The sequence below is a fragment of the Salminus brasiliensis genome, chromosome 7, assembly GCF_030463535.1.
Source record: "Salminus brasiliensis chromosome 7, fSalBra1.hap2, whole genome shotgun sequence".
Lineage (NCBI taxonomy): Eukaryota > Metazoa > Chordata > Actinopteri > Characiformes > Bryconidae > Salminus > Salminus brasiliensis.
In genome coordinates this window covers 27,390,396-27,416,059 of record NC_132884.1, presented here as the reverse complement: position 1 = coordinate 27,416,059, position 25,664 = coordinate 27,390,396, and the positions used below count along the sequence as shown (strand labels likewise).

General features: G+C 39.8%; 2 protein-coding genes across 4 annotated transcripts; both read right to left on the bottom strand.

The window, feature by feature from the left end:
* Positions 1-7,826: 7,826 nt before the first annotated feature.
* ptger3 (prostaglandin E receptor 3 (subtype EP3)) lies at positions 7,827-16,983 on the bottom strand. Of its 2 annotated transcripts, none has more exons than XM_072684378.1 (2): positions 16,100-16,983; positions 7,827-11,463 (listed from the first exon to the last, which is right to left on the bottom strand). In XM_072684378.1, exons 1-2 carry the CDS (start codon positions 16,946-16,948, stop codon positions 11,131-11,133), a joined length of 1,182 nt encoding a protein of 393 aa, XP_072540479.1. In that variant the 5' UTR covers positions 16,949-16,983; the 3' UTR covers positions 7,827-11,130. The 2 variants fall into 2 exon arrangements, with proteins under 2 accessions (XP_072540479.1, XP_072540480.1); XM_072684379.1 differs by having other exon boundaries at positions 11,279-11,463; positions 16,096-16,983.
* A 1,359-nt stretch (positions 16,984-18,342) lies between these two features.
* zranb2 (zinc finger, RAN-binding domain containing 2) lies at positions 18,343-25,641 on the bottom strand. 2 transcript variants are annotated; one of them, XM_072684377.1, is made up of 10 exons: positions 25,545-25,641; positions 23,497-23,549; positions 23,178-23,286; positions 22,243-22,325; positions 22,086-22,162; positions 21,313-21,456; positions 21,007-21,194; positions 20,223-20,294; positions 19,574-19,726; positions 18,343-19,276 (listed from the first exon to the last, which is right to left on the bottom strand). In XM_072684377.1, exons 1-10 carry the CDS (start codon positions 25,598-25,600, stop codon positions 19,222-19,224), a joined length of 990 nt encoding a protein of 329 aa, XP_072540478.1. In that variant the 5' UTR covers positions 25,601-25,641; the 3' UTR covers positions 18,343-19,221. The 2 variants fall into 2 exon arrangements, with proteins under 2 accessions (XP_072540478.1, XP_072540477.1); XM_072684376.1 differs by having other exon boundaries at positions 18,343-19,726.
* Positions 25,642-25,664: the final 23 nt, after the last annotated feature.

Sequence of the window (25,664 nt, the reverse complement as noted above, 5' to 3'; positions counted from 1 at the left end):
GACTGTGTGCCAGTGCAATATATTGTTTTTTTTAAACCAAGACTGAAAAATGAATATGGTTCCACTAAATCAATTGGACAGTTTCAAGATGGATGTTGAAGCGAACAATTGGCCATAACCCCTCCAAATACTCATGTTACAAATGACATATTTTTTGAAATAATCTTAATAATTTATCTCTTAATAATTTGGATGGATACATAATCTTTAATATGCAAGCCTTTTAGCATTGTCAGGCATTGGAGATTGGACTCTTGGACTGTTCAGGCCTTGGAGATTGTATGGAGGATGGTGTTTACATTTTGCAGGGGACTGGGGTGCTCTGCTGACGGCTTTTATCAGGATGCTTTTGCTGTGTTAGGCAGAATTGAAAATAAGGAAGTGAGCTCAATTAAAAAAACTACAGGACAACAAGTTGTCTGAGTGATGTGCTAGTAACCTCACCTCAGTGTGGGCCCTGAACACCTGTTCTGTGGGTACCAGGCAAAAGATCTTGGAAACTGCTAACTTTGTGGGATGTTCTAGTGCTGCCATGGTGAAGGTGTACTGAGGATGGACTTCTCGCAAATTGAGTGCCTTCCCATAAGAGTGGTTCCCCACAGGCAATTAAGGAACAACAACTCCCTCTACAGTGATCACCTTCTGCCACCTAACACAGTCCATTGATGTCTCGCTAGTGTCATCTGAGCCAAGGGTGGTTATTCCCACTATTAGGTAGGCGGTCATGATTTTCTAATATGACTGTGTATATTTAAGTGAAAATGCCTGTTGGTAAACTTAAAGAAAACAGGGCAAGAAAGTTCAGTATCAGTTCTGTTCTGTTAAGTATCAAGTCTCCACAGTTGTACATATTATCTTAAGCACAGTCTTTTGCTCTTAGCTTGCTATTGTTAGATTATCATGTGGAGAGTTTATTTTATGTTGATTTTAATTTCCAGTGTGCTGCAAATGCTGAGAGCACATGACCCTACAATGCAGAACCCATCTGAGTTGATCGTGTATCACTAAATGAAAGACTTAAAGATAGATGTAGTCTGGATTGCTTTTTAATCACTGCACCAGCGCCAGTTGGGCTACTTGCCTCTCAGCTCACATCTAGCCCATAATGCTGTGAGAGAAAAAACATGTGTGGAGATGGTTACATGCAGTATATCACATCTAATACAGTTTTGTGAAGCATGACGCTAGACAATGCTGACACTGGAAAATATGAGCAGAAGATGTACTCTGAGTTCAGCATGTAAAAATATCATAAATAAACAGTGCTGTAAAAATAGCAAGATGTCCTACTTTATAGTTAGAAACAGTACAATGCTTTCTATGGAATCTATGTGATGCCTTGGCTGTTCCATTGACAGCCTCATAAAATATTTAGCGCTACTTACTTGCTCTGAAAATGTGGATGACCACAGACTGTGGCTACACACAACAATCCAATCATACAGAGAGGAGGCTGTGAATTTTATATCTGAATTATCATTTGAGTGTGTGTGTGTGTTTGTGTGTGTGTGTGTGTGTGCAGGACATTCAGAAATGTTTATATGGCTGTAAATTTAAAGGCTGATGAATATCGGTGATAGAAACTGCTGCTCAGTTTGATGTCACCTCATTTAGATGATCTGTGGTATTGCAGTGCTGTGAGGGAAATGGCTTGCTTATTTTTTTTGGGGGAAAGGAGGAGTCTCCAGAATATTCTGATGCTAATGTTATTGTAATAAGAAGAGCATAAGCAGCAGTGAGCAATTACGTACTGTAATTAATGTGAGATTTTCATCTTTAATGTCAAAGACCACATGCACCATCTTTAATGCACACAAGACCACATTGGAAAAGCAGAAAGGTATCACTGTGCAGCAGTTAGAGGCCAAGAAGCTTTCCTTTTTGTCATCAGCAAATAGTGATGTTACCATGGCAATCTACCCACTGCAAGAATCGATCATTAGGCCCGGCAGTTGCTTGCTCAGTGCAGCAGCTGACTGAATGTTGACTTTTTCACAAACCCAATTAGCTTAGCTTCCAATTTAATAGATGAGAACACCCGCTGCTTTTACAGCCTTTTAATCACTCTGTGTTTGTCTAATGTTGTCTCAAAACTCATTATTAACATGATGGTAATCATAAGCCATGTTTCTCTCCGTATCACTGGATTGCTGTCTATTACAATAAATTATTTTCTATGATTTGCCCTGATCTTGCTTACTTTCCCACAAATAACTGACTGTTAACCTTTCATGTACCAATGAAGTGTTTACTTGCCAACCTGAACACAGTTTATTATAAAGTTATTTCTTGTCAAGCTGCATGAATTGTTGGTGCACAGGAGCTCTAAAAAGGTCTAGGATTGATTCTACATCTGCCGTCTGCTGTAACTGCTCTCTCTCTCTCTCAACTTGAGGATTAACCCTTTCATGCATGGTGTCCACAGCTGTGGGCAGATTTTCAAACATAGTTTTAAACCACAGGCCTTGCAATCCTTATTCCGAACTAACAGAGGAGTGCGTCCTAAACCTTTTACAGAGTTGCTGAACAATGATACTCTTAATTATTTTTTGTCCCCCTGAAATATTCCATCATAAATCTAAAATTGCAGATGGCAGTGGACATGATCATGTGAGCTTTATAATTTCTATTCAATACTTTCATTTTAAATATGCAGGATACACAGATGTACAAAAATAATGTCTGATTAACCAAGATGTAAGGAATACTTTTATCAAAGTCTAATTAGTATGTTTTTTATATATACGTGAAAATGTAACTGTTCACACCTGTGGATGTCATGCATCAGTGGTTACAATTTTCTGTTTATGAGAAGACTATGGGTAAATAGCATTAGGTAATCGGTAGTAGGACATATTTATCTAAATACCGCAAAAGTTGTCAATAAATATATAGTATACTGTAATATGTATGTTATATTCCAATATGTACAGTATATAATATTTTAGTATGAAATATTTTATATTCTAGTATTATATTATTATACTATATTGAAATGCTAATGTACACAGTTTGTATATATACATGTGCATGTGTTCATGGATGTGCAGGGTGTTCTTGTGTAATCACATAGAGCTTTTGTGTGTGTGTATGTGCCTTATATAAATTCCAGACAAAATATAACCTACTTTGCACTTGCATTTGTAAATGATGTGTTGTTTGAAATTAAATTACATACATTTATTTAATAACTATATATAGATATATAAAGACCTGTTACTGAAATGCAGTTAACATATGGTGTTCACACTCGTGTATCATTATCAAAATAACAGATATTGAGAAAAATGTTCTACCTCCTTGTGCCTGTGCCAGTACAGCAGTATCATGACAGTTCAAATTAAAGTGTTGATTTTAACCCAGCCAAAACATCTGCTATGTCAATATCAACTGGTTCATACATTGAGTGTGGCAATAACAAAGAAAATGGCAGCAACTGACCAACCCCACATAACATGGCTGACCTAAGAATACTTTCAACCATGAAACAACACAGTTTATACTATACATCACAATCTACTGTGCTCTATGACAAAATCATGTGGCTGCTGGACTACCCAGTGGACCAGGAGAGTCTCTGTGTCTGACTTACTGACTGATCTGTTTTCGACACCCATTGTTCAGACATCTTTACCCAAGTGTTGTGATAAAAAGACTAATCATATACTCTAAGCAAAAATACTTCTATATAATACTAAAAATAAAGGTGTAGTGATACTGGGAAATTTCTAAAGTACATTTTACAAAACCTTTTCCACCAACCCAAAGACCACTTCAGCCAAACAAAGATCCAGTTAATCATCACATAGTTATTGTTAGAGTTGTTATGATTTTATATAGAACTACTGATTCTTACTAAAAGACCCTTAAAAAATACCTATTTTGAAAAAAATAGAGTTGGTACTATACACTACCAGAACATACCTTGGTTGTCAGTGCATTACTCATCCTCCACTAATGTATAGCTAACATAAATAATTTAAGAAAGCAGAAACCACATTCATTGAAACACATTGTGGGTTTTACAAAAAACAACAAAAAGGTCTTCCTAGTAGCTAACTGGTGAAGCAGCACAGCAGCAAGCTCTGTCTTTATTATTTGAGTTTGGGTGGTCAGTTCGAAATGCTTACTTTGCAGTATTAGCAGTGTAATTTAATAAAGGCATCACCATGTGCCAGTAAAAGGGCCACCAGAACATATAGTAGAATGTTCTTATTCCCTCTCATGTATGAGTGTATTCTTTTAGATGGTAATGCTGTTTTATATTACATATAACATAACTCAATCAGATTAATAACACAATATATTATGTAAATAATATACAATCAAGTTCATGTTTTGTCATTTGGTTTCTGTACACCACTGCAGTGGATTTAAAAAAAAATAAGCAATAAAGATGGGACTGAAGTGTAGACGCTCAGAAATATCACATTGACCATTCAGGAATTACAGCTACAGTCAGTTACATTTTGTACATAATAATATATATAATACTTGGCTGCAAATCCTTTGCAGTCAATGCCTGCCTGAAGCCTGGAGTTTTCCCCCTCAACCTTCTTTGCCAGGCCTCTACAGCAGCCAGTAATTTAGTTACTGCTTGTTTGTGGGTCTTTCTTCATTTTTGTCTTCCGTGAGTGATTCATTTGGGTTGAGGACTCAGCAGTTTAGGAGCATTCCATTGCTTTGCCTTGAGAGGTTCTTGGATCACTTTTGCAGTATGTTTTTGGTCATTATCAATCTGTGCAGCTACATCCTGTTACTACATGTTTTCGCAGTATTGTACTGAATCTGAGCAGAAGGTATATCTCTACACTCTTCAGAATTCATCCTGCTACTTCAGCAGTCACATTATCAATAAATACCAGTGACCCTCAATTCTCACACAATAACAGTGCCTCCACCATGTTTTGCAGTTGATGTGGTATTGCCTCAGATTATTATAGCCTTCCTTTTCTCTCCAGTCTCAAGTTACTCTTCAAGTTAAACAAACTCTTGTTTTTATCTGTCCAAAAAATCTTTCAGAACATGTTTATGTAGCAGCCTGAGCATTACCAGTGGATTGGATCTACAGGTAAACGCTTTGCATTTACATGAAGGGATCTCTTGATTGTAGACTTTGACAATGATATGCCTAGCTCCTTAAAAGTGCTCTTGACTAGAAGCTGTGATTGCTTTATGTCCAATCGACTGAGGTGGTGTACAGAGGCAGAATTCCAAAAAATATTTCACTGTCCAAATACTTGGCTATGTAATTTGAAACCTTTACTGGAAGATATGGGAACTTAATAAAACAGCTGCATGGATGATAAAGGTGTGGATGTTCCAGTCTTTTAGTAAATTTAGTGAATTATAAATTGATTTACAGTGAGAACCATGCAAGCACACAGCAAAGCAAAACAAGCTAGCAAACAAAAACCTTGCAAGGAGTCTATCGATTGAATCTTACCGGAATGTAACTTCCTCAAAGTGCTAAACTCATGTCTTAATACATTGTTCATTAGCAGCAGCTTATTTTACAGAAGAATGAGGCTGTCAGCTGGTATTGATAAGCTCTTCAGTATAGCCCTCGGTCATGGCGATCAATGAACCTTGTAGAGAGCTATAATTAAAATGATGCAATGTTTTGTTTTTGCACTGAGTTAAAAGAGAGAAGGACTCTTACAGTGCACCTCTACTCTGGGAGAGATGTCCCAATGTCTCAAATTAATTCTGCCTCATTACATCACCTATGACTCTAGAGAGAATAGCTGATGTGTACTGAATAGACAAAATTATTGGGATACGCTCATTTATTGTTTCTTTCAAAATCAAGGGTATTAAAAAAGAGAATCTTGATTCTGTTGGCATAACTGTCTCTACTGTCCAGAGGAGGTCTTCTACTAGATTTTAGAGCATTGCTGTGAGGACTTGATTGAATTCAGCGACAAGAGTGTTAGTGAGGTCAGAATGTTGGATGATCACCACCCCACCTCATCCCCAACTCACCAACTCATTCCCATGTGCATGCCTCTCAGCTGATTTATTCCATTTGAGCCTGAATTTCTGTCACATGCTGCAGAAGAATAGTCAATTTCAGTGCCTGTGTATGCATGATACAAGTAGTTGGCAACAACACTACCCTCACTGTGGCAAAATAGGGTAAAAAACCCCTTGCTGTACAAGAGAGAAATGTACAGCATACAAATTCACCATGCTGTCAAAAGTTTGACATGATGATGATACACAGCATGAAGTCCGTCCTTAGCCCAGATGCATTTTACGCTCCATTATCAAAAAAGTAACAGCCTAGCCCAGTGATGAGGAGACTTTGTTGTGCATTCAAAGTCTAACTTTATTTGTATTCCTGCTGCATGTTTTTCAAAACCATCTTCCGTACTTTCATATCCAACTGGCACAATCTCCAGTTTATTCATTATTAATTTCCTACTGAAGCTTCTTTGCACAACTACAGTAGAAGAACTCCAGAGAATTCTCAGATAACCATTATGGACATTAGGCAGTTACATTATGTGAAATTACAGTGGTAGGTGAGCCTTCAATACATCTGCTAATGGACACTGTATAACCTCTGCTTTTCCCTCTTGTGATGACTGTGTAAAGACATTTTGTTCCCAAATGGAATATAATGTCCTTAAGTAGCTTTAAGTGGCTCTCTACAGAACAGTTTTCCTAAAAATGGAATGGACAAACCAAATTGGCTCAGGCAAAATCAATGATACTAACATTTGAATTAGACTAATATTGCAAGCCACTATAATAATACGCCTGAATAAGTGTGATTAAAGGATTAAGAGAAGAAAAATGAGCCATTATGTGGCAACAAGTTCAGTTTTCAGCTTCCATCAGTTCACCTGATACATACTGCAAATAACACCCATTAGAGTATGATGTATAGTAATTCATGAACAATAATTAATTGATTGCATGTTCCTATGACTTTATTCTCAGGCTAGTTCTGAGGTCAGACTCTAGTCGGACAGGGTGTGTCCGATAGTGGAGAGTACTGTTGACAGAGATAACTATAGTAGCACTTTCAGAAATAAAGAAGCAATTGTCTAGACACAGTTCAATAATGAGACAAGTCAGGAGTACTGAACTTCACCACTTGACGTTTCACATTCTCAGTTTTTAATTCTGCTTGGCAAGCAGCACATTCACCAACGGCGCCTAAGCATATGAGCTTTTGTCACATTAATTCATGGATGGGTTGCTGTGTTGGAGGTCATCTCTACTTATTTACTGATGTGAACAACAATTTCCTTTTCTAATTCTTATAGTAACTGAACACTGACTGCATATTCATTTTTAGCAACAATCTGATCACATCATAAGCTTTGACACAATTAAAGACAGTGCTGTAAACTGCTTGCATTCACCTTAACAGGTGGGTTCACAAACTATAGCAACTATAGCAATCGTCCAATCGTACAGCAAATCTGGATTGACATTCACAAAAAATGTAACACTTCAGAATAGCAACACACAAGATATGACCACAAGATAAAATACAGTCCATCCCTGTAGACAAACCAGGCAGCACAGAATCAGACACATCAGAAGCACCATTGAAAGCGAAGAATACTTGGTTGATGGCTTGGAACAAACTAGCGTACTCATTGAACAACTGCAAGCATTTGCAGACATTTTTTTATGATGTAAGTTCAATAAAAGCCCTCATCATATTAGTAAAAGCTCATGGTGGCATGACTGCCCTGTTAGCAGACAGAAAGGTTTAAAAATGTACAGTCATGGAGAAATACCCTGAAGTTTGAAATTTAGTCTTGGCACCCTTGTTATAATGGTCTGTCATTGGTTCAAAGCTGGTGGTGTAACACGCAAAACAACCTTAAAATCAACCTGAATCAAAAACTATATGTTTCCCTCTTTAGTTTACATGGCAGCCTCTAAGCAGGATTCATTATATTGTTTTACAAGAGAAGGCAAAAAAATTTGTAATTTTCAATAAAAAATTTTAAGATTTTATTCAGAGTAATTTTGGAGCATTTCTATGTTTGGGATTGTTTTTGTTAAATGAGATACAAAAAATGGAGATCCAAAAGATAAGTTCTCGTTTTACAATCAAAATATAATACCCGCAAAAAAACTCTTCCAGTGGGCAGAGAACCATAATATTAACCAATGATTTCATGGTTTACTCCCCACTTATCAAGTGAAAACACTCAGCTAGCTGAAGGACCCTCCAAAACATGTCACAGCACAGAAGGGAAAAAAGTAGTAGTTGCATTGTGACGTTATGGCATTATGAATTTAATACATATTGTCACTGTCCAAAATTTGTCATTTATTTATTTTTTTTTTCTACCCAATTACCCAATGCACTCGTTACAATGCTCCCTCTGTCACATGTAATGCTCGCAACACTGGGAGGGTGAGGACTGACACTTGCCTCCTTCAACACATGCGCAACTAGCCACTGCCTCTTCTGCCGCCGATGCAATGTCAGTGGGAAGTCAATATGCTCAGAGGAAAGTGCAGGGGACCCAGCTCTGATGCATTGGCTAGCAGATGTTCTCGCTGGCCTGCATCACACTGAAGGGATTATGGGAGAGCTATCCCAAGCTCCGCCAACACATGGCAGGCAGCATGACCCCGGATTCGAACCAGTGATCCTCGGGTCATAGTGGCAGCATCTTAGTATGCTGGACCACTCTGACCATTTTTTAAAAAAACATTATTGTTAGTTATTGTGTGTGAACACTTTATGATAAATTGACATACAGAAATGCTCCAAAATGAATCAAATAAAATCCATTTACATTACAAAGTGTTTGTCCTCTTCTCCAAAATTATAATTACAAGTGTGGACCATTTTTTGAAACAATAATAATATACATGTAAGCCCATGGCTGTATTTTGCTCCAGTACCAACACTGTAACTGTAATTGTAAAAAGGCCCACAAATACAATCCAATAAAAAAAAGCAAGCTGTGTTTTTCCTCTTGGGTTTAAGTACATTATTTCAAACTAATATCATAAATACAAAAACTGTAGCAGTTAATCAGTAGTTTATACACATCATAGTTTAATATACTATGAGGTCTCAAGTCAGTAGTTACATAAAATCTCTCCCTTGCTTCTTGAATGAACAAAACATTCAGAGGGTCTGTGTTTGTAAGAACAGGAAATCTGCCTTGGCCTTCTGGTTCACTTAATCACACCTGGCCCAGTATCCAATTTACGTAACAGGGATCATGCAGCTCAAGCACCTTCAGCAACAGAAACACTAAAAAGCACTGAATGGTCATACGGAAAACTACAGAATCAGCTTCATGCAGGAATGATACAGAGCTGGATTTTGCAAACTAGCAATGAAATATGCTCAAAATTCCTCAAATGTTCCTCAATGAACTTAGCAGTACAGTATATACACACTGGTAACAGCTCAAAAATGATGTGTGGGAAGTGTATGGTCAATTAGTGTAAAATTAAAAAATATAATTTTATATCATACCAGCAAAAGCAATCCCTGTCAAAAGCAAGCTGTGTGTTTCCTCCCATTTCGGTGGCTTACGCCTATTTACAATAGTTGCTCGCTTCTGCTGGGAGCAGATAGGCTATCTGGTATTTTAGGATATACTGGGCGGAGTGACTTGTCTCGAGATTGTGAGTAAGCTGCAGAATAAACCAGGCAGCCTTCCACTTTATCACTGTAGGGCTTGGCACATGTGGATTAAATTCAGACAAAATCGAGGAACAAACAGAGTCAAGAGTGACGTTTCAAACAACGTTTAAATGTTGTGCACAAATTCTTAGTTCACAATAAATAATGAGCAGCTAATAACTGCTAAGCATCTGTCAGCTACCCCAGAGATCCCTGCATGAAAACAACTTTATTGCCCAGCATGAATGAACAAGATACTGCAGTAATTGCTAAGTGGTGAGATTTCCATATCATGTTATCATTTACGGTGTAATTAAACACAACACAGCAAAAGCAATCCCTTCAGAATTCCTATTTCAACAATAGAGCTAGTGAGAGTAGAGCCAGTTCTATTATTTGACACTGAGGTCAAAAGGCACAACAAATGTCTCTTGCAGACGAAACATTTAAATGCTACTTAATGGCAACTGCAATAAGTCTAGAGCCTTGCTGGCAATAGCTAATCTGAAATAAGGCACTTTTCATTGGGTTGCTGGGTACATACAACATAACACCTCTGTATTGCAAGCACTTTGTGATTCAGCAGAGGTGAGTAACTGCTGACTACTTTTTGAGAACAGAGTCAAAATACATGTAAGCTTTCATACAAGCTTCACATGAGTACTTCAAAATACTCCCTGACATCGCAGTGTGTGGCACAGACAGATAAGGGCGTTACATTTTGTGTGACCCAGATGGGACGGCTTTAGGGGCAAGCAGAGCATTACTGGACGAGCTGTGGTGACTACAGGTGTTGGTTAACTTCATTCTCCAACCAGAAATGAAGGAATGAAGGCGATCATTACATGCAAACATGAAAGCATGCCAAGTGCCGGTCAAGCTTATCATGCATTCACAGAGTTTTGAAGGCTGGCATTTTTTTTCTTGCAAACTCATCATCAGCATTAGTCTTGAAAACACATCACCTTTGCACCACTGTCCTTGTCATTCCAGCAGATACGTTTTGAGACCATCCAGTGCTTTGAAGCAAAGAAGCTCAGACACTATGGGAAATTACGTTATTCTGTTTGTTTCTAAGACCTTAAAGAAGCTAGAAGCTTTCCTTTCCAAATAGTTGGCACATCTAGTGCAGTGCTGGGTACACATTTACAATGAAACTGCTGTTCAATGATAAAGACTATGACTTGTCTTCAAGACTCACAAATCCCTTCTCCAATATTGCTCTGCAGTGTTTCGGGGCTGTTGAGATCCTCTCACTGCAGTGTTTTCCTTCACTGGATGGTAATTAGCAACCACTCTTACAAATGCCAGGCCGGTTCGGGCTGCTAAAAAGAGTCAAGTGTTCGCATGCTATAGCATGCTGGGCTCACTCAGCACTCACAGGTCCTTCCAACTAGAGCCAAGTGCGTGTCAGAGAAGTAAGAGCTGATTAGAATGAGATTAATCTTACACATCCTGCTGCCCTTTTTAAAACATATGTTTATACAGCATTATATAAATAACTTCAGTCACGCCTGTGCATTTCCACCTGGGTCGAGAGGAATCTCATCATTCTCGATGGCTTGCTTCTTTGTGGTGTCCAAAACAGTCTCCTTCTGAGTCTCCTTCTGTCCTTCCAGTGAGCAGTTAGACACTGCATTGGCAACCTGGCAGAATTTCCTCAGCAGGATCTCCCTCAGGAGCAGGTAAACCCAAGGGTCCAGAATTTGATTGAGAGAGGCCAGGCGTATGGCTGTCAGGAAGAAGTTACAGTCCATTTGCAGGCTGGGCTGGAGAGAAGTAGAAGACTGCCTGCACTGATGGGAAGATGTATGGGTGGAGATCATCTTCAACATTAGAATCTGTTAAAAGAGAGCAGGCACAGCATGTATGAGTGACTAATAGAACATGTGGGGTTTGAGATTCACTTTTTTTAAAATATTTTCTTTCCATATTTTAGATAAATTGTCCAATGATCTTTAGTTCATTTACTCAACCCACCCATTAGTACTCTCCTTTTATCACATGTAATGCTCCCGACACTGGGAGGGTAAAGACTGACACATGCACAATCAGCCACCACCATCTTTTTGAACTGCTGCCGATGCAACGTCACCATGCAACCAAAGTGCAAAGAAAATCTCTTGTCCATTGGCCAGCAGATTCCTGTCCTGGTCAACATCACACTGAAGTGATGTGGGGAGCGAGCGTGAGCCACCTAATTACCCAGAGAGAGCAAGGCCAATTGTGCTCTCTTGGGCTTCGGCTGCTGATAGTAGGCAGCATGACCCGGGATTTGAACCAGCGATCCAGGATTTTTTTTTTTTTTTAAGCTGCAAGACACCAAGTATTATCTTTCATTAAAATAATCCAACCTACCACATGCTTTTATTACTGACATTATGTTTTCATAATCAAAAGCGGACTGTATATCAGTCAAACAGTTCATTAGCATTATTTTGGACAATCACTGGCATCACAGTACTGTCACTTTGCCTTGCCACACAACAGTGCTTTAAAGTGGAAAGAACAAAGGAAGCTGTCATTCATCTCTTGCTGCCAGAGTACCTTCACTGATTACTATAACAACAAAACCACTGTTGTGAGGTGAATAACATTGATTATCTTGTTATACTGACACCTGCCAAGAGGTAGGATATATTAAGAAGCGTGTGACCACTGAGTTCTTGGAGTTCTTGGAACAATGGACAAGATTGAGGCTCTCGCTTGAGGAATTTGGGACAAACTGTGATTGCTAGAAAACTGTGTCACAGCTTCTCAAAAAACATCAGGCAGGTTTTGTGGGGTCTTCTTGGGTATGCAGTGGTTAGTACCTACCAAAAGCAAGCCCAAGGAACCAAAGAGGATTTCAGAATCATATGAGTCTCAGCAGATGACTGTTTAAAAAATGTATTAGTGATTTATACCATCCAGCTTATCTGCTCCTTACTGGTCAGGGTCATGGTGGGTCTGGAGCACTACCCGGAATATTGAGCGCAAGGTAGGAACTCCCCCTGGAAAGGGTGCCAGTCCATCATAGACGATTTATAGCATTTGTTATAATTTGTCTTTTATACTTGAGAAAAGCGAGATGTTTAGGTGACAAAGAGCTAATATAACAAAAAATCTGCTTTTTATTCATTTTACTCTGTTTATAACTCATTTTACTGCATTTACTGCATTTAAATTTTGAATAAAAATGACATTTCTCTGTAATGCAATTTCTACACTTTTCACTACTTTATATACCAATAAAATGCTGCTGATGCTTAAATGGCCTGTGATATATTTGTATTGATAAAGAATTTATAATAAAAAAGATTATATCAAGCTGTAAAAACAATCCGAATGTTTTTCTGTGTTCAGTCCCAGATTAAATACACTAAAACCATCTCCAGGTGTGATTTGAGACTGCTCTGTGTGTGTGTATACACAGTTCCACTGCTCCACAGCTCAATGCTGGGTTTACACCCCTCTAGTCCCAGTTGGAAATTAGGCATGGCGTCAAAAGGTTTATGTTAATCTACTCCAGGGAGCACTGTTCTATTGGCAATACTTCACTACAGAGACTAGACAAGCTGTGTTTGTGTGTTTGCACATGTGTCAACAATGGGTGCAACTTAAAGTAGCTAAATGCATTCATTACAAGGAGTGTCCACAAATATTTGGCCATATAGTGTATATTCATTCTGGAGTGAATTGATTATTGATCCATTCTAATAAACTCCACAAACGAGTGCACTGCATTTAGCTTGCGTATCCCAGGAGTGATTGGTCTTGCTGTAGATGCCCCTCATTGGTTTACTGTTGCTATGGGAACACGTCTGCGTGCACACTGATCTAACACACACATGGATAGGGCGCAAGTTAGTTAGCATGTACTCCTTCAGGCTTCGACTGCCGGTTCAGAGTGTGTTTAATCTATGAAAGCTGAAGCAGCATTGATCAGGAATTTAAACCGAGCAGGAGTTTAAACTGAGGCGTTTTCCTTTTCATGATTTCATTATTTAGATATGCATGACTGAATCATGAGAGTTCAGTACGTGTGAGACACTGTGAACCTCTTCAAAACATAATCTGGCATAACCAAAACAGGCCTGGAAAACAGGTCAAATTCCAAAACCATTGTTTTGTAACTTATTTATTATCGCCATTAAAACGTAGACACCCAGCCCACTATCGAATACTCTAGTCAAAGTTGTCGAGTAGTCATAGTTGTCAAAACGGCGACCTCAGGAGAACATGGTGTTGTTGATACTGGAAAGCAGCTCATCACCACCAGACTCTGCTAAGTTATGGGAATATGGTCACTGTGGCAACCTGGGCCTCCTGTCCGTTTTTTCCCCTGGGTCTGCAGTAAAGGAGCTCATACTCAGCATGCTAACCACGCTGACCACCTCTTCCCTCCATTGCCTGCTCCCTCAAAAACAACTGAGGACTACCTCAGCTGACCCTGAAGTGGAGTACCGGCTTATTTATTTATTTATTTTATTATTTATTAAACACTATCCCATAAGATTCGTGAATAATGAAAGTATTTATGCTGCAGATATATTATGCTGCTTCTGTGATTCCATCGTAGCGCCATAAACCAGCCTATAAAATCAGACTCCGTAAACTGAAAAGCTGTCTGCTTCATCAACAAATAAATATTCTCGTAACATCTTGTCTGAGCCTTTTTCACCTCAAACAAAGTCACACACTTGCTATTTATACCTCAGTGCTGACAGATATGTATGTGAAACCTACTGGATATAATCATTGGCCCAGAATTGGCCCATATTGCTACATGCCTATAAATAATAGTTATGGTAGTGTATATTTATATAGTCAATATGTCTTAACTGAAGTCTTTCCATGGTTAAAAAAAGACTAAGTATCTACTTCTTTACATCTCTGAAGACTGCACATTAAGCACATTATAAAAATTCATTAAGCGATATGAAAGCAACGTGATGTTTAGCAGACGCTTGAAACGTGTCAGGTAGGCTGCTGTCTGGGCTGCAGGTGTGTAAATCAGCATCAATCATGTCGACACGAGGACAAACAAGGAACCAGCTTCACACGAGGAGTGTTGAGGGGTTTTCCCACCCGCATTGGGACAAGCCCCGCCCCCCTGCACTGGGATTGGCTATTGGACTGCAGCTAATAACTATTATGAACTACTAGCCAATAATAGCTCAAGAAACCGGGCGACCAGCCAATCCCTCCGCGGTTTGTGAGAATACGGGTGGGGACAGTAGAAGGGGACGGTAGGAATCACCAGCACTGGACAAAAGACCAAACAACTAGCTTTTGACGCGATAAGTTATTACGGTTATTGACGGCGTTATTAATGATTAAGTATTGACCCTGGAAAATATTATTATTATTATTATTATTTTTACTTTTGTAAAAAGTCCTGCTGGGATTTCTGAGCGAGGGGGCAGTGGTGGCTCAGCGGTTAGAGCGCTGGGATATCGATAACAGGGTTGTGGGTTCGATACCTGGGCTTGGCAAGCTGCCACTGTTGGGCCCTTGAGCAAGGCTCTTTACCCTCTCTGCTCCCCGGGCGCTGGAGTTGGCTGCCCACCGGTGTGTGTGTGTGTGTGTGTGTGTGTGTGTGTGTGTGTGTGTGTGTGTGTGTGTGTGTGTGTGTGTGTTCACTACCAGATGGGTTAAATGCGGAGGACACATTTCGCTGTACAGTGTACACTGTACAGTGACAAATACGTGCACCTCTATCCTTCCATGTGTGAAACAGGGAGACCGGTCATCTTTTCTTCAGGAATCATTCAGTGTCTTATTAGCTACACATTTTCTAATGTAGCATTATATAGCAAATAGAGGGACTGTACACTTGTAAGAATAGAGGAACTCTTAATGCTGCTGTACTGTACATATCAGACCATTCTAACTACATTTATAATGGTTTGATATATTCACTGAACCCAGAAGAGTCTTTTAACGATGTATTGATCATGTTTTAACGTTCAGCATCTCATAGCATTTTACAGTATAGAGTTCAGCCTCTCTAAACTAAGCCCCACTCAAACCCACCTAAAATACATCCTTATAAGCGTTCCCCAAGAATGATTTAATAAAGCTGGAAATATAATAAACACCTAAGATCAATGAGATCAATGCCACATAAGCAATCATCTGACTTCTTAAATAGATCTTAATAAACCCACGGTTCTGTGCTGTTGTTCGGGTCAATGAACCCTTCTGCTTAGAGTGAAAAGGCTAGGCTACATTAAGAAGGATGGGAACGTCAGGCTGCTCTGGCGCTGTGCTCTGTCTGATCACTACTCCAGCTCCATATAGGAGCCTAACCATTAACCATAAGCCCGTGCTGACCTGTAGATCTGAAAAGCCAGGCTGTACAATAAAGTTTTATCAACCTGGATAATTTAGAAGTTTGTGTTCCTAAAAAACAAACATATGGTCGAGCTGATCTCTGTGGGACATCCTATAGCCTAACTGAAATGCGTAAAGAGGTGGAACGGACGTACACACCAGTAAAGGGGACCAGCAGGTGAGCAGGACGCACATGATCCCCATCAGCTGAATGACCGTCTCTGTGGTCAGTCTCTCCCACTGTTTGGACGACTGCGACGCGTTGGGCTTGGACTTGCAGCGCGTAACCAGCGCGCGAATGGTGACCACGTTACAGAAGAAAGTAACGAGCAGTGAAAACGAGCCCAGCGCGGCGAAGGTGATGGCGAAAAACGTGTTTCCCGTCACATCTCTGTCACCGGTGCTTATGAAGCACCATGTGCCCGGCCACTGCAGGGTGTATTTCCCAACCCCGGCGACGGGCAAGAGGGCGAAAACCAACACCAGGCACCAGACAGTGATGAGCACTTGTTTGGTCACGTTGGTTTTCATGTTGTTTGAGTACCAGTGAGGAGCCGTAATGGCCAGAGCCCTCTCGATAGCCATGGCACTGGCCATGAACAGTGAGCACAGACCGAAAGTGGTCATGCACACCCCGAAGAAAGCGCACAAAGTCCCGGACGGATCCACTTGCTCCCACTGCAGCTCCGCTCTGTACACGGAGATCACGATGGGACTGGTGAGCAACTGGCCAAAGAGATCGGTCAGCGCTAAAGAGCCGATGCACAGCAGGAACGACTGCTTCCGTTTGTTCTCCTTTTTCCTGTACGCACTGTAAACCAGCATGATGGCGAGGGAATTGCCCACCATCCCCGTCACCATCATGGTTATGGGGAAGGCGACGGACACTGATCCACAGTTGGAGCTGGAGTTGGCTTTGCCGTCGCGCGCAGAGTTGGAAACGTTGAGCGCCCACATGGCTTCGCTCGAGGTGCTGGGAGGGAAAGCGGGTTTACACCTGGATGTCATCCTTTCTCCGAGATCATGGCGTTGGCTGAAGCTGGCAGGACTTCGGTCTGCGTCTTCAGTCTCCAAGCGGTGGTGTTGCGCTTTAGGGCGCAGCGCGCAGAGGCGGGACTCCAGCGTGGACCTTCACAGCAGTCTACAGCGCGCTCCAATAAAATCGCAGCTCAAACAGGATCAAAACAGTAGGATACAGGGTGCGAGAGATGGTCGAATCTATCCAAAAAGCATCAAAACAAGTGAAACAAGACGTTTTCCCAGATGTGTGTGTGTGTGTGTGTGTGGGTGGGACACAAGTTCCCCTGAGAGTACAGGCTGAACCTCGAACATCCATAAGACACCGATCTAAAAAGCACAGATGCACTAATCATCTAATTGGCCTGGTCATTGCTTCCCACTCCACACGCTCCGCAATTGGTTCTACACTCGAGTCAAACCACTGGCTACTGATCAAGTCTTTGAGCTTCAATTATGCAGTGCCGGTACAGGCCTGGATGGGATTGGGATGGGATTTCTTCCCAACGTCATTAAACTAATTGCTAAACCACACTTTATAAAAGTTAGACCAAAGGAGCAAGACCTCAGTGCTTCCAGCTGATCAGTCCCACACCCAGACCTGCATGCAGTATGTCAAGTGCAATGGAGTGATAAAAAAAAACAACAAAAAAAAAACACTACAGGGTTTTACTCAGATGGGCACTTTTGTCGTTTTGCAGAAAGTATAGTCTGTAATTCTGGCAGACTTAGGAACCAGCAGATTCAGCTAACGAACATAAGATCCACTGTGTCAAACGTTTGTGGACACACCTTCAAACAAAGACATAGAACTCTCTGGAGCAGATAGACATGAATCTATTGGCACCATGCCCAATGCCATGTGTGGGCTAGAGGGGTATAAAGCCCCCCCAGCGTTGAGCTGTGGAACAGTGTTCTCTGGAATGGTGGTTGGTGCTCCATCCAATACATTTGAAGAGTTGGGATGAATGGGGTGGTGATCATGCTGCTGAAGGCAACCAAATCCTTACAACATTGCTCCAAAATCTAGCAGAAAGCCTCCCCTGGACAAGGTTCAACTTAAATACCCTTGATTTCAGAAGAACCATCTCATTCAGCAGATGTTCCAATACTTGTGTCTATAGTGTATTTCAGTTAGCCATTTACAAACATCTCACAAATATCCTGAAATCATGTCATTTTAACACTTAGATCTGAGCTTTGACAACTTATAATGCAATAGTCTATAACTTACCTGCTAGAGATTTTGTCTGAATCGCTAACGTATGAAACTGTAAAGTAGTTGATCAAAATACACTGTGAACCAAGACCGTACCATAGCTACAACTTAAACCCTGCAGTCCTGCCTCACTTGACTGGTGCAAAAGATGAATGCCACACAAAAATAAGATTAACAGGTGTTTATTCACGTTGATCACATTGCCATTTAGTTCTCATTAATGGTAAACAACTTTCACTTTCTATATAAATGCTGCCCGAAGGAATATGAATTTGATATGGCCTAAGTTTCAGGTTACTTTTTACAAATGAGTTGTGCAGACTGTATTAGCAACAGTCATGTACTGTAGACATAGAGGTGGGAGCAGATTATTCAATCCCTGCTTTTCACTTGAACCGCTTCTGGCGCCAATCTTGAGCTCAGGTCTTTTGCACAAAAACATAACATTCAAAAAAGAACTCCCCAAAAAAAAAAAAAAAAAATCTTCATTGCTTTTAGTCAATTTGAAAGACATTTTTCAACAGAAAGAAAAAAAGGATACTTACCTTTACCTCACAACTATATAAAGCATTTAAAAAAGCATTTGTTTTTTTAAGAAAAAGAAACACCTATCCACTACGTTCCAACACGATGCAGTCACAGACCTGAGTCAGTAACGCTTCACCAATTTATCACTTAAGGCTGTCTCGATTGACCAGACATGGGATTTGTGAATGTTTAGTTAATAAGTGAAAGTTCAGTTAATTCATGGAATGATCTGATGACCAACATTTTTGAGAAGCAGCCCGTGTGGGTGAACGTCAAAAATGTATAAATGTGCCATTATTGTCCACTGCCATGGAATTCTACACTGGTTTGCATTTTTTGGAGGGTTCAGCTAGCCTATATGATAAGAAAGGCAGATTACGGTTACTTGAATTTATGACGAAAAACATTTGAGTACTGCAACATTAATACTTGAAACAGCAGTTTGTGATTTTTCTGAACACAACATGCAGTTTTAGAAAGACTTTTTCCCTGTGTTTAAGACAGTTTCCTCTGTTAATTATTTCTTTCGAGAGCTTGAGCCAGAATGGGAGGATCCAGACGAGCCACGGCGCCTACAGCCAGAAAATCAGGAGAGAGAGCGAGAGGGGGGGAGGGGGAGAAGGGAAAAAAAAAAAAGGGGGGAGAGAGACCATAACCAATTTAGTTAAGTGCAGAATCAGCTCACATAACAAGTCATGTTAGGGTAAAATCAAAGTATTGTACAGTGACATTTTTGTCATACAACAGTTGATCAACTTGTTACAAAGACGTGTGACACATTATCAGTCGTATCTAATAAAACAAAAGGACACCAGTAGACCCTTTCTTTTTTTTCTTTTTTTTTTTTTTTACACCACAGAAACCCAAACCTTTCTGACGACTGGGATCGAGAGCGTCTTTTTTTGCGGCCACCAGAGGAGGACCTGGAGCGACTCCTCTTCTGGCCTCTCTCAGGAGATGGTGAGGATGTGCGAGACCTCTTTCTTGAGGAAGCTGAGTCTTTTCCCGAGCGGGAGCTGGATCTTTTAAAGGGGATATAGTAGGCACTTTCATCAGTTACACAAACATGACAATTGTTCAGCAAGCACAAAGGACAGATACTGTCTTTACTGGAACATCCCTCCCTCTACACTAAACATCTGGATACCTGGATAGGATTAATACTCTGACTGTAGGCCCCTTTAATATGTAGTGCTACTTTAACACCACAGAACCTTTGTCAGAAAAAAAAAAAAACCTTTAAAAGTTCGATTGGGCTTGTAAAAACACAGTGACCAGCAGGAAGTATTTACTGACTTCCTACACACAATCCAACCAACAGCTGTTCAGCATGTACATAATCTGACCTTCTATAAAAAAAAAAAAAAAAAGAAAATTTATTTTTTTTCTACCTAATATTTCTAAACTTTCTTGGAACCCAATAAGAGTGCTGTTTCTGCTGAGTCCAAAGTGGTTACTGCAACCACTCTCAGTTCACATACACTCTCTCCCTTGGAGAGTGCATGTCACCTCATTCACCTTGAGCGAGACCTTGAGCGAGACCTCGAACGAGAGCGTGATCTGGAACCAGAAGAACTTCGGGACCGGGATCTGCAAAACAAAGCAACACATTTCGATTTTTCCCACCACAAGTGAAGAGTACTCTCATGAATGGTTAACCATACATATAAGAAGTATTGGAAAGAAAAATGCTCCAAGTATGCGGCTCAAGAATTCACAAGAAACCAGACGTCTCTATGAAACTAATGGTCAGTTTCCCCGACCCAGGCTAAACCAAAGTCTAACGACTATATAATGTTTATAATGACACTATAAAAACAAATCCATGTCCAAGAGCTCTAACTAATCCCAAATCCCTTAATACAGTCTTAATACAACATATTTTTGGCATCTTCACTTACAGTGAAAATAAATAAAACAAGTATTTGACCCAAAATATAATATGTAAATACCAAAATGTTTTATAACTGTTTTAAAAAGATGCATTACTTTTACAAATGGCTAAAATAATACAGTAATAAAACTTAACTAAGGCTTTTGTGGTGGAAAATTAAAAAAGGTTTTTAAAGCTGTCCCAGCTAAAGTAGTTTGCAGAGTGTAAAGACAAACAAAACATTTACAGTGATGACTGAAAGTGCTTTCTGCTTCCATGTCAGACTCAGGTACAAGTAGAAGGTGGAGTACAAAAACATAAATATTAATGTAAAATATTTCACAAACAGTATGGTCAACAGATTTGAATAAAGGTTTGAGCTGATACTGACATTTTGTCTGGAGTTACCCTTGACCTGTACCCTTTTACCTGGACCTGGACCGTGAGCTTGAACTGGAGGAACGAGAGGAAGAGCGAGAGGAGCCAGAGCCACTGCCTTTCTTCTCAGAAGGCTTAAAGTCATCACTTGCATCCAGGTCATATTTGGACAAATCTGCATCATCGTCATCGTCATCATTGTCATTGTCATTGTCATCATCATCATCATCATCATCATCCTGAAAAGGGTTAATGAAAAGGTCAATTAGTGAGAAATTGACATGTATCCCTTTCCAATCAATCACTCTTACGTTTTAAGTTACTAAGTTTTTTTATGTTTATTCGTTAAGATCTTACATCAAGTTTGTATTTTGAGAGATCTCCATCTTCATCATCATCGTCGTCATCATCGTCGTCCTGTTTTTCATTTTTATCTGGTTCTGATTTCTTCTCACCCTCTTTCTTGTTTTTTCCACGATACTTCTTCTTTATACGTCCAAACTGTTAGAACAATAGAAGTGTTATGCTGTTAAAGTGATCCTTCAAGGTGTAGCTGTCAAACTGTACTGTACTGTACATGTATCAAGCTTAAACATTGCAGTTAACAAAATAAAAGACAACAAGAAAAAGTGCAAGAACATTTACAGATCTTAGCTGTGGCACTTATTCTATAAAGATAAAAATCAACACATGCCACAACCTCAACTTGGTTCACTGTAATACTACATCTTAGTGGCACCACGGATGGTATTCTCTCTAATTAATATCCGGCTATTTAGCAAACTAGTGGACATCAGCATTAGGGCCTCTGACACTGTTGAAACTGTCAAGAACTTGTAAGTCACAGGCCAGTTCTGGAAAACATCCCATTTTCCACATTAGGGCTAACTAGTGTTTGACAGGTCCAGGATCAACTTAACATACCAACAGGACAGATTTGACAGCAGAATTAGCTGACAGACTAGCACAAGTGTTTTGTGGAAATTGAATCAGTACAAAAATAGTGAAATAGACTTTAGGGAGCCTGCTAAGGACTGCATATCACCTTAAAAGCAGTTGAAACGGCCACATCAGAAGCATTTCTGTAACAACCAGTGTAAAAACATAGCGATCAATGCAAAAACACTGACCTCATCATATTCTCCATCAGACTCTTCACGTTCATTGTAAACCAGGTTCTCTCGCTCATTGAAGCCTCCACCATATCCTGTTACAGAAATCATCACAAAGTCAACAAGTGTTCAAATGTCTTCAACCAAAAGAATATAAATGCAATTCAATACATACCTGTTCTTTCTTCAAGTTTGGCATATTTAGGGGTGTTGCACATGTTGCACTCTGATCTTCTGGCCCAGTTTACATTGCCACAGCTACACAGAAAACACAGACAACAGTATTAATATCAAAATCATGAATATTAATACATTTTGCAACACAGGATGCCACAAACAGTACTGTTTATAGCACTGGGAAATAGTCTATACAGATGCAGCCGCAATATTACCTTTCAGTTTTAGTTTATATATATGTGTGTGTGTGTGTGTGTGTGTGTGTGTGTGTGTGTGTATATATATATATATATGAAAAGTACTACTATTAAATAGGACTCTCTACAGCAGAAAAACATGAACTTATAGGGATCATGACTATACAGTGATATAAAGCCCCCCAGAATTGAGCTGTGGAGCAGTGGAACTGTGTACTCTGAAACGATGGTGCTCCATCCAAAATATTTGGGATGAGTTGGAGATGAGGTGGGGATCATCCAACATCCTGACCTCATGAACACTCTTGTTGCTGAATGCAATCAAATGCTTCCAATACTTTTGTCCATATAACGTATTCCAATAAATAAATAAAAAAATAAAAAAATGCATAAAGTGCATTTTACTCAAGGTATGCAAAATCTGCCTGTCACCTGCAAAGTATATAATTCACTGGGTGCTTCAGATTATTTTATGTGAACCATTATTAATACACAGCTTTTCTGCTAAATATGCTTTCTGTCTGGCTAATGTTTATGATATTGTGTAAGTCTATCCTTGCACACTGAATTGAAACAGAAAAAAAACTGTGTGTAATGTGATTTCAAGCAATGGTGTATTGTAAACTGAATCAAGATCACCTGCACTACCTGTCTACATCCTGGAAATACATCTATTGTTGTAATTGACCATTTCTATTTAATCTAATTTCAGTTTTACTGTTTTGACAATACATACGTTTTGCACTGCCAGTCGTTAGCACTGAAGAGGCCTCTGCTTTTTTCAGCCAGGGTCTTCCCAATCTCTGTTCCACCAGCCTTCATGAGTTTTGCCTCTGTAGTTTTCTCTGTTTAAAAACACAACACAAACACGCTCAATTCAGGGCTCCACGATCTGCATTATGGCTCACTATACATCTGTACAAATGTGCCAACATAACCGTTTATAAATATTTAATTTAACTCTAACACATGTATAGGTCATCACATACAAGACAAATGAAATATGAGAACAAGACAAATGTATGGATGTATCAAAACGTGTATGCATTGCTTACCCCTTCCACATCGGTTACAACTGGTTCTTCTGGCAAAGTTCACATTTCCACACCTTAGGGGAACAAAGCACAAAACACAAAGAAAGAACGCATTGCTATTTTTCTTTTATACAAACTTTGCACTCTTGCATTATGTAAACAAACCAAAAGCACCATTTTCCCAGATTAGATATTTTAACTTCTAAGTAATAATGTTACATATGATATGATGTGCTTTACACTTGGACATCTAATCAGAATCACTGACTGAGGTGACCATCACTTTTAAAGTGGGTGAACTTCAGCATACTCTCCAAAAAGCATAAGTCTCAAAACCAACATCAAAAGCCTCAAGCTGTGCTCTATATATATATATATATTTTCCACTCTGTCCTCTGATTACAATTCAACTTTCTCCTTTGCTTTTGTTGTCTTTACCCTCTTTGTGTCCTCTCTGCCTTTCCCCTGACTGTTCTGATTATGGTGCCATTTTGCTAAAAGGGATCAAATGTTGGAATTTAGTTCTTATACATATACTCAACATAACTATTAAACTGCTTATTAACAAAGTCTGAGGCTAGAACAACATACATTCATGTGAGACAAAAATGTGACACCACATTTTTGTCTCACATTTTTTTTTTTTTAACATATATTTAAAACATGGACATCTGAGCTTTCTTTCTACAGTACTGTAGGTATTTGTTACTACTTAAATGTGTAAAAGTATAATCAGGTGCAGGATATTACCTGCAAATGATCAACTGAATACAAATGAACAGAAAAGATGCTGGAGATGCTTTTTACCTTTAGTTATAAATAAATAAATGAGAAAGTCTCTCATTGGTGCAATTATGTAATCTTTATCTCTGGATACTGCTGGACTGAAGGTGTGTCTGTTATTTTTCACACGACTATTGAGAACAGTTTGAGACTCTGCAACAGCTTCTTCCCCCAAGCCATCAGACTCCTCAACACAACTTAACTTCTGAACTGATATCTTTCTGGTACATGTACACTCTCCCTCTCTCTCTCTCTCAACCATTTACCCCAGATAACATGTGAAGCATTTTTTGCACAAGCATTTGCACTAATAACTTTACTACCTCACTGGACTCTATTTATTGCACATTGCACAACTTGCACACTACCGTCATTATTTATTATCCTCTGTCTGTACTGTACTGTGTTGTCTGTCCGCACTTGTTTGTTTGTTTGTGTTGCACTTGTGTCTTGTATGCACTGTCTATGTTGCACCATGGTCCTGGAGGAACGTTGTTTCGTTTCACTGTGTACTCTGTATGTAGTTGAAATGACAATAAACCCACTTGACTTGACATGCTAAATCAAAACGATGGAGCTTGGTCAAACAAAACATGAACTGAGCAGTGCAGCAGGAAGCTTGTGTGTCCCCCCAACAGTTGAGCACAACTTACTATCCTTCACAGACCTGTCCAAGAAACCTGAAACTAGGGCTCTCACTCGTCACTTTCAGACTGTAACTTTCATTTAAGCTGTATATACAAAAAGCCCGTGGCTGAACCTTGTGGGGACGCATCACTGTGCACACGTTCATGCCCCCCCCCCCTGCTTTTACAAACCCAGTACATGGGGAAAATGAAAGACTTAGTTGTGTGTCTGCAGGTGTGTGAAGCAGCAGGCTAACATTAGCTTGGTAATATGAACACAGGCTGACGTTTTCTCCTTGGCTCGCTGGTGAGACGGTCCGGAAACTACAAACACAGTCGTATCGTTGACCATATCTGCTAATAAAGCGTCAACAATCTCAAGTTCATTACAGCACGGAGATGGTCAGGGTACTAGACCAGCAGTTAAGAAACTGATGAATTCGAAGGCTTTTGTTTGAGGGGCAATGCAGGCCAAGTCACACATAGATACACAAGTCGTGAGCTAACGTTAGCAGGCTAGCTAACGTATGGTCGCTGGCTAGCTATCTTTCCTAACCTGAACCGAATTCGTGCCAAAGAGCCCCGAGGTTTAACACAACATTAACACAACTAACCGCTGTTTCTTAATACCACAAAAAAAGAAACTGCACGTTTTCTCACTTTTTATCGGGACAAATCCAGTCTCCGTCGCTCACCCTGAAACTCTTCCCAGACATTTTTGTCTCCAGACTGGCTGCCCGCGAGATGCCCGCGGAAAAAGAACGGCGCGAAATGATCCCT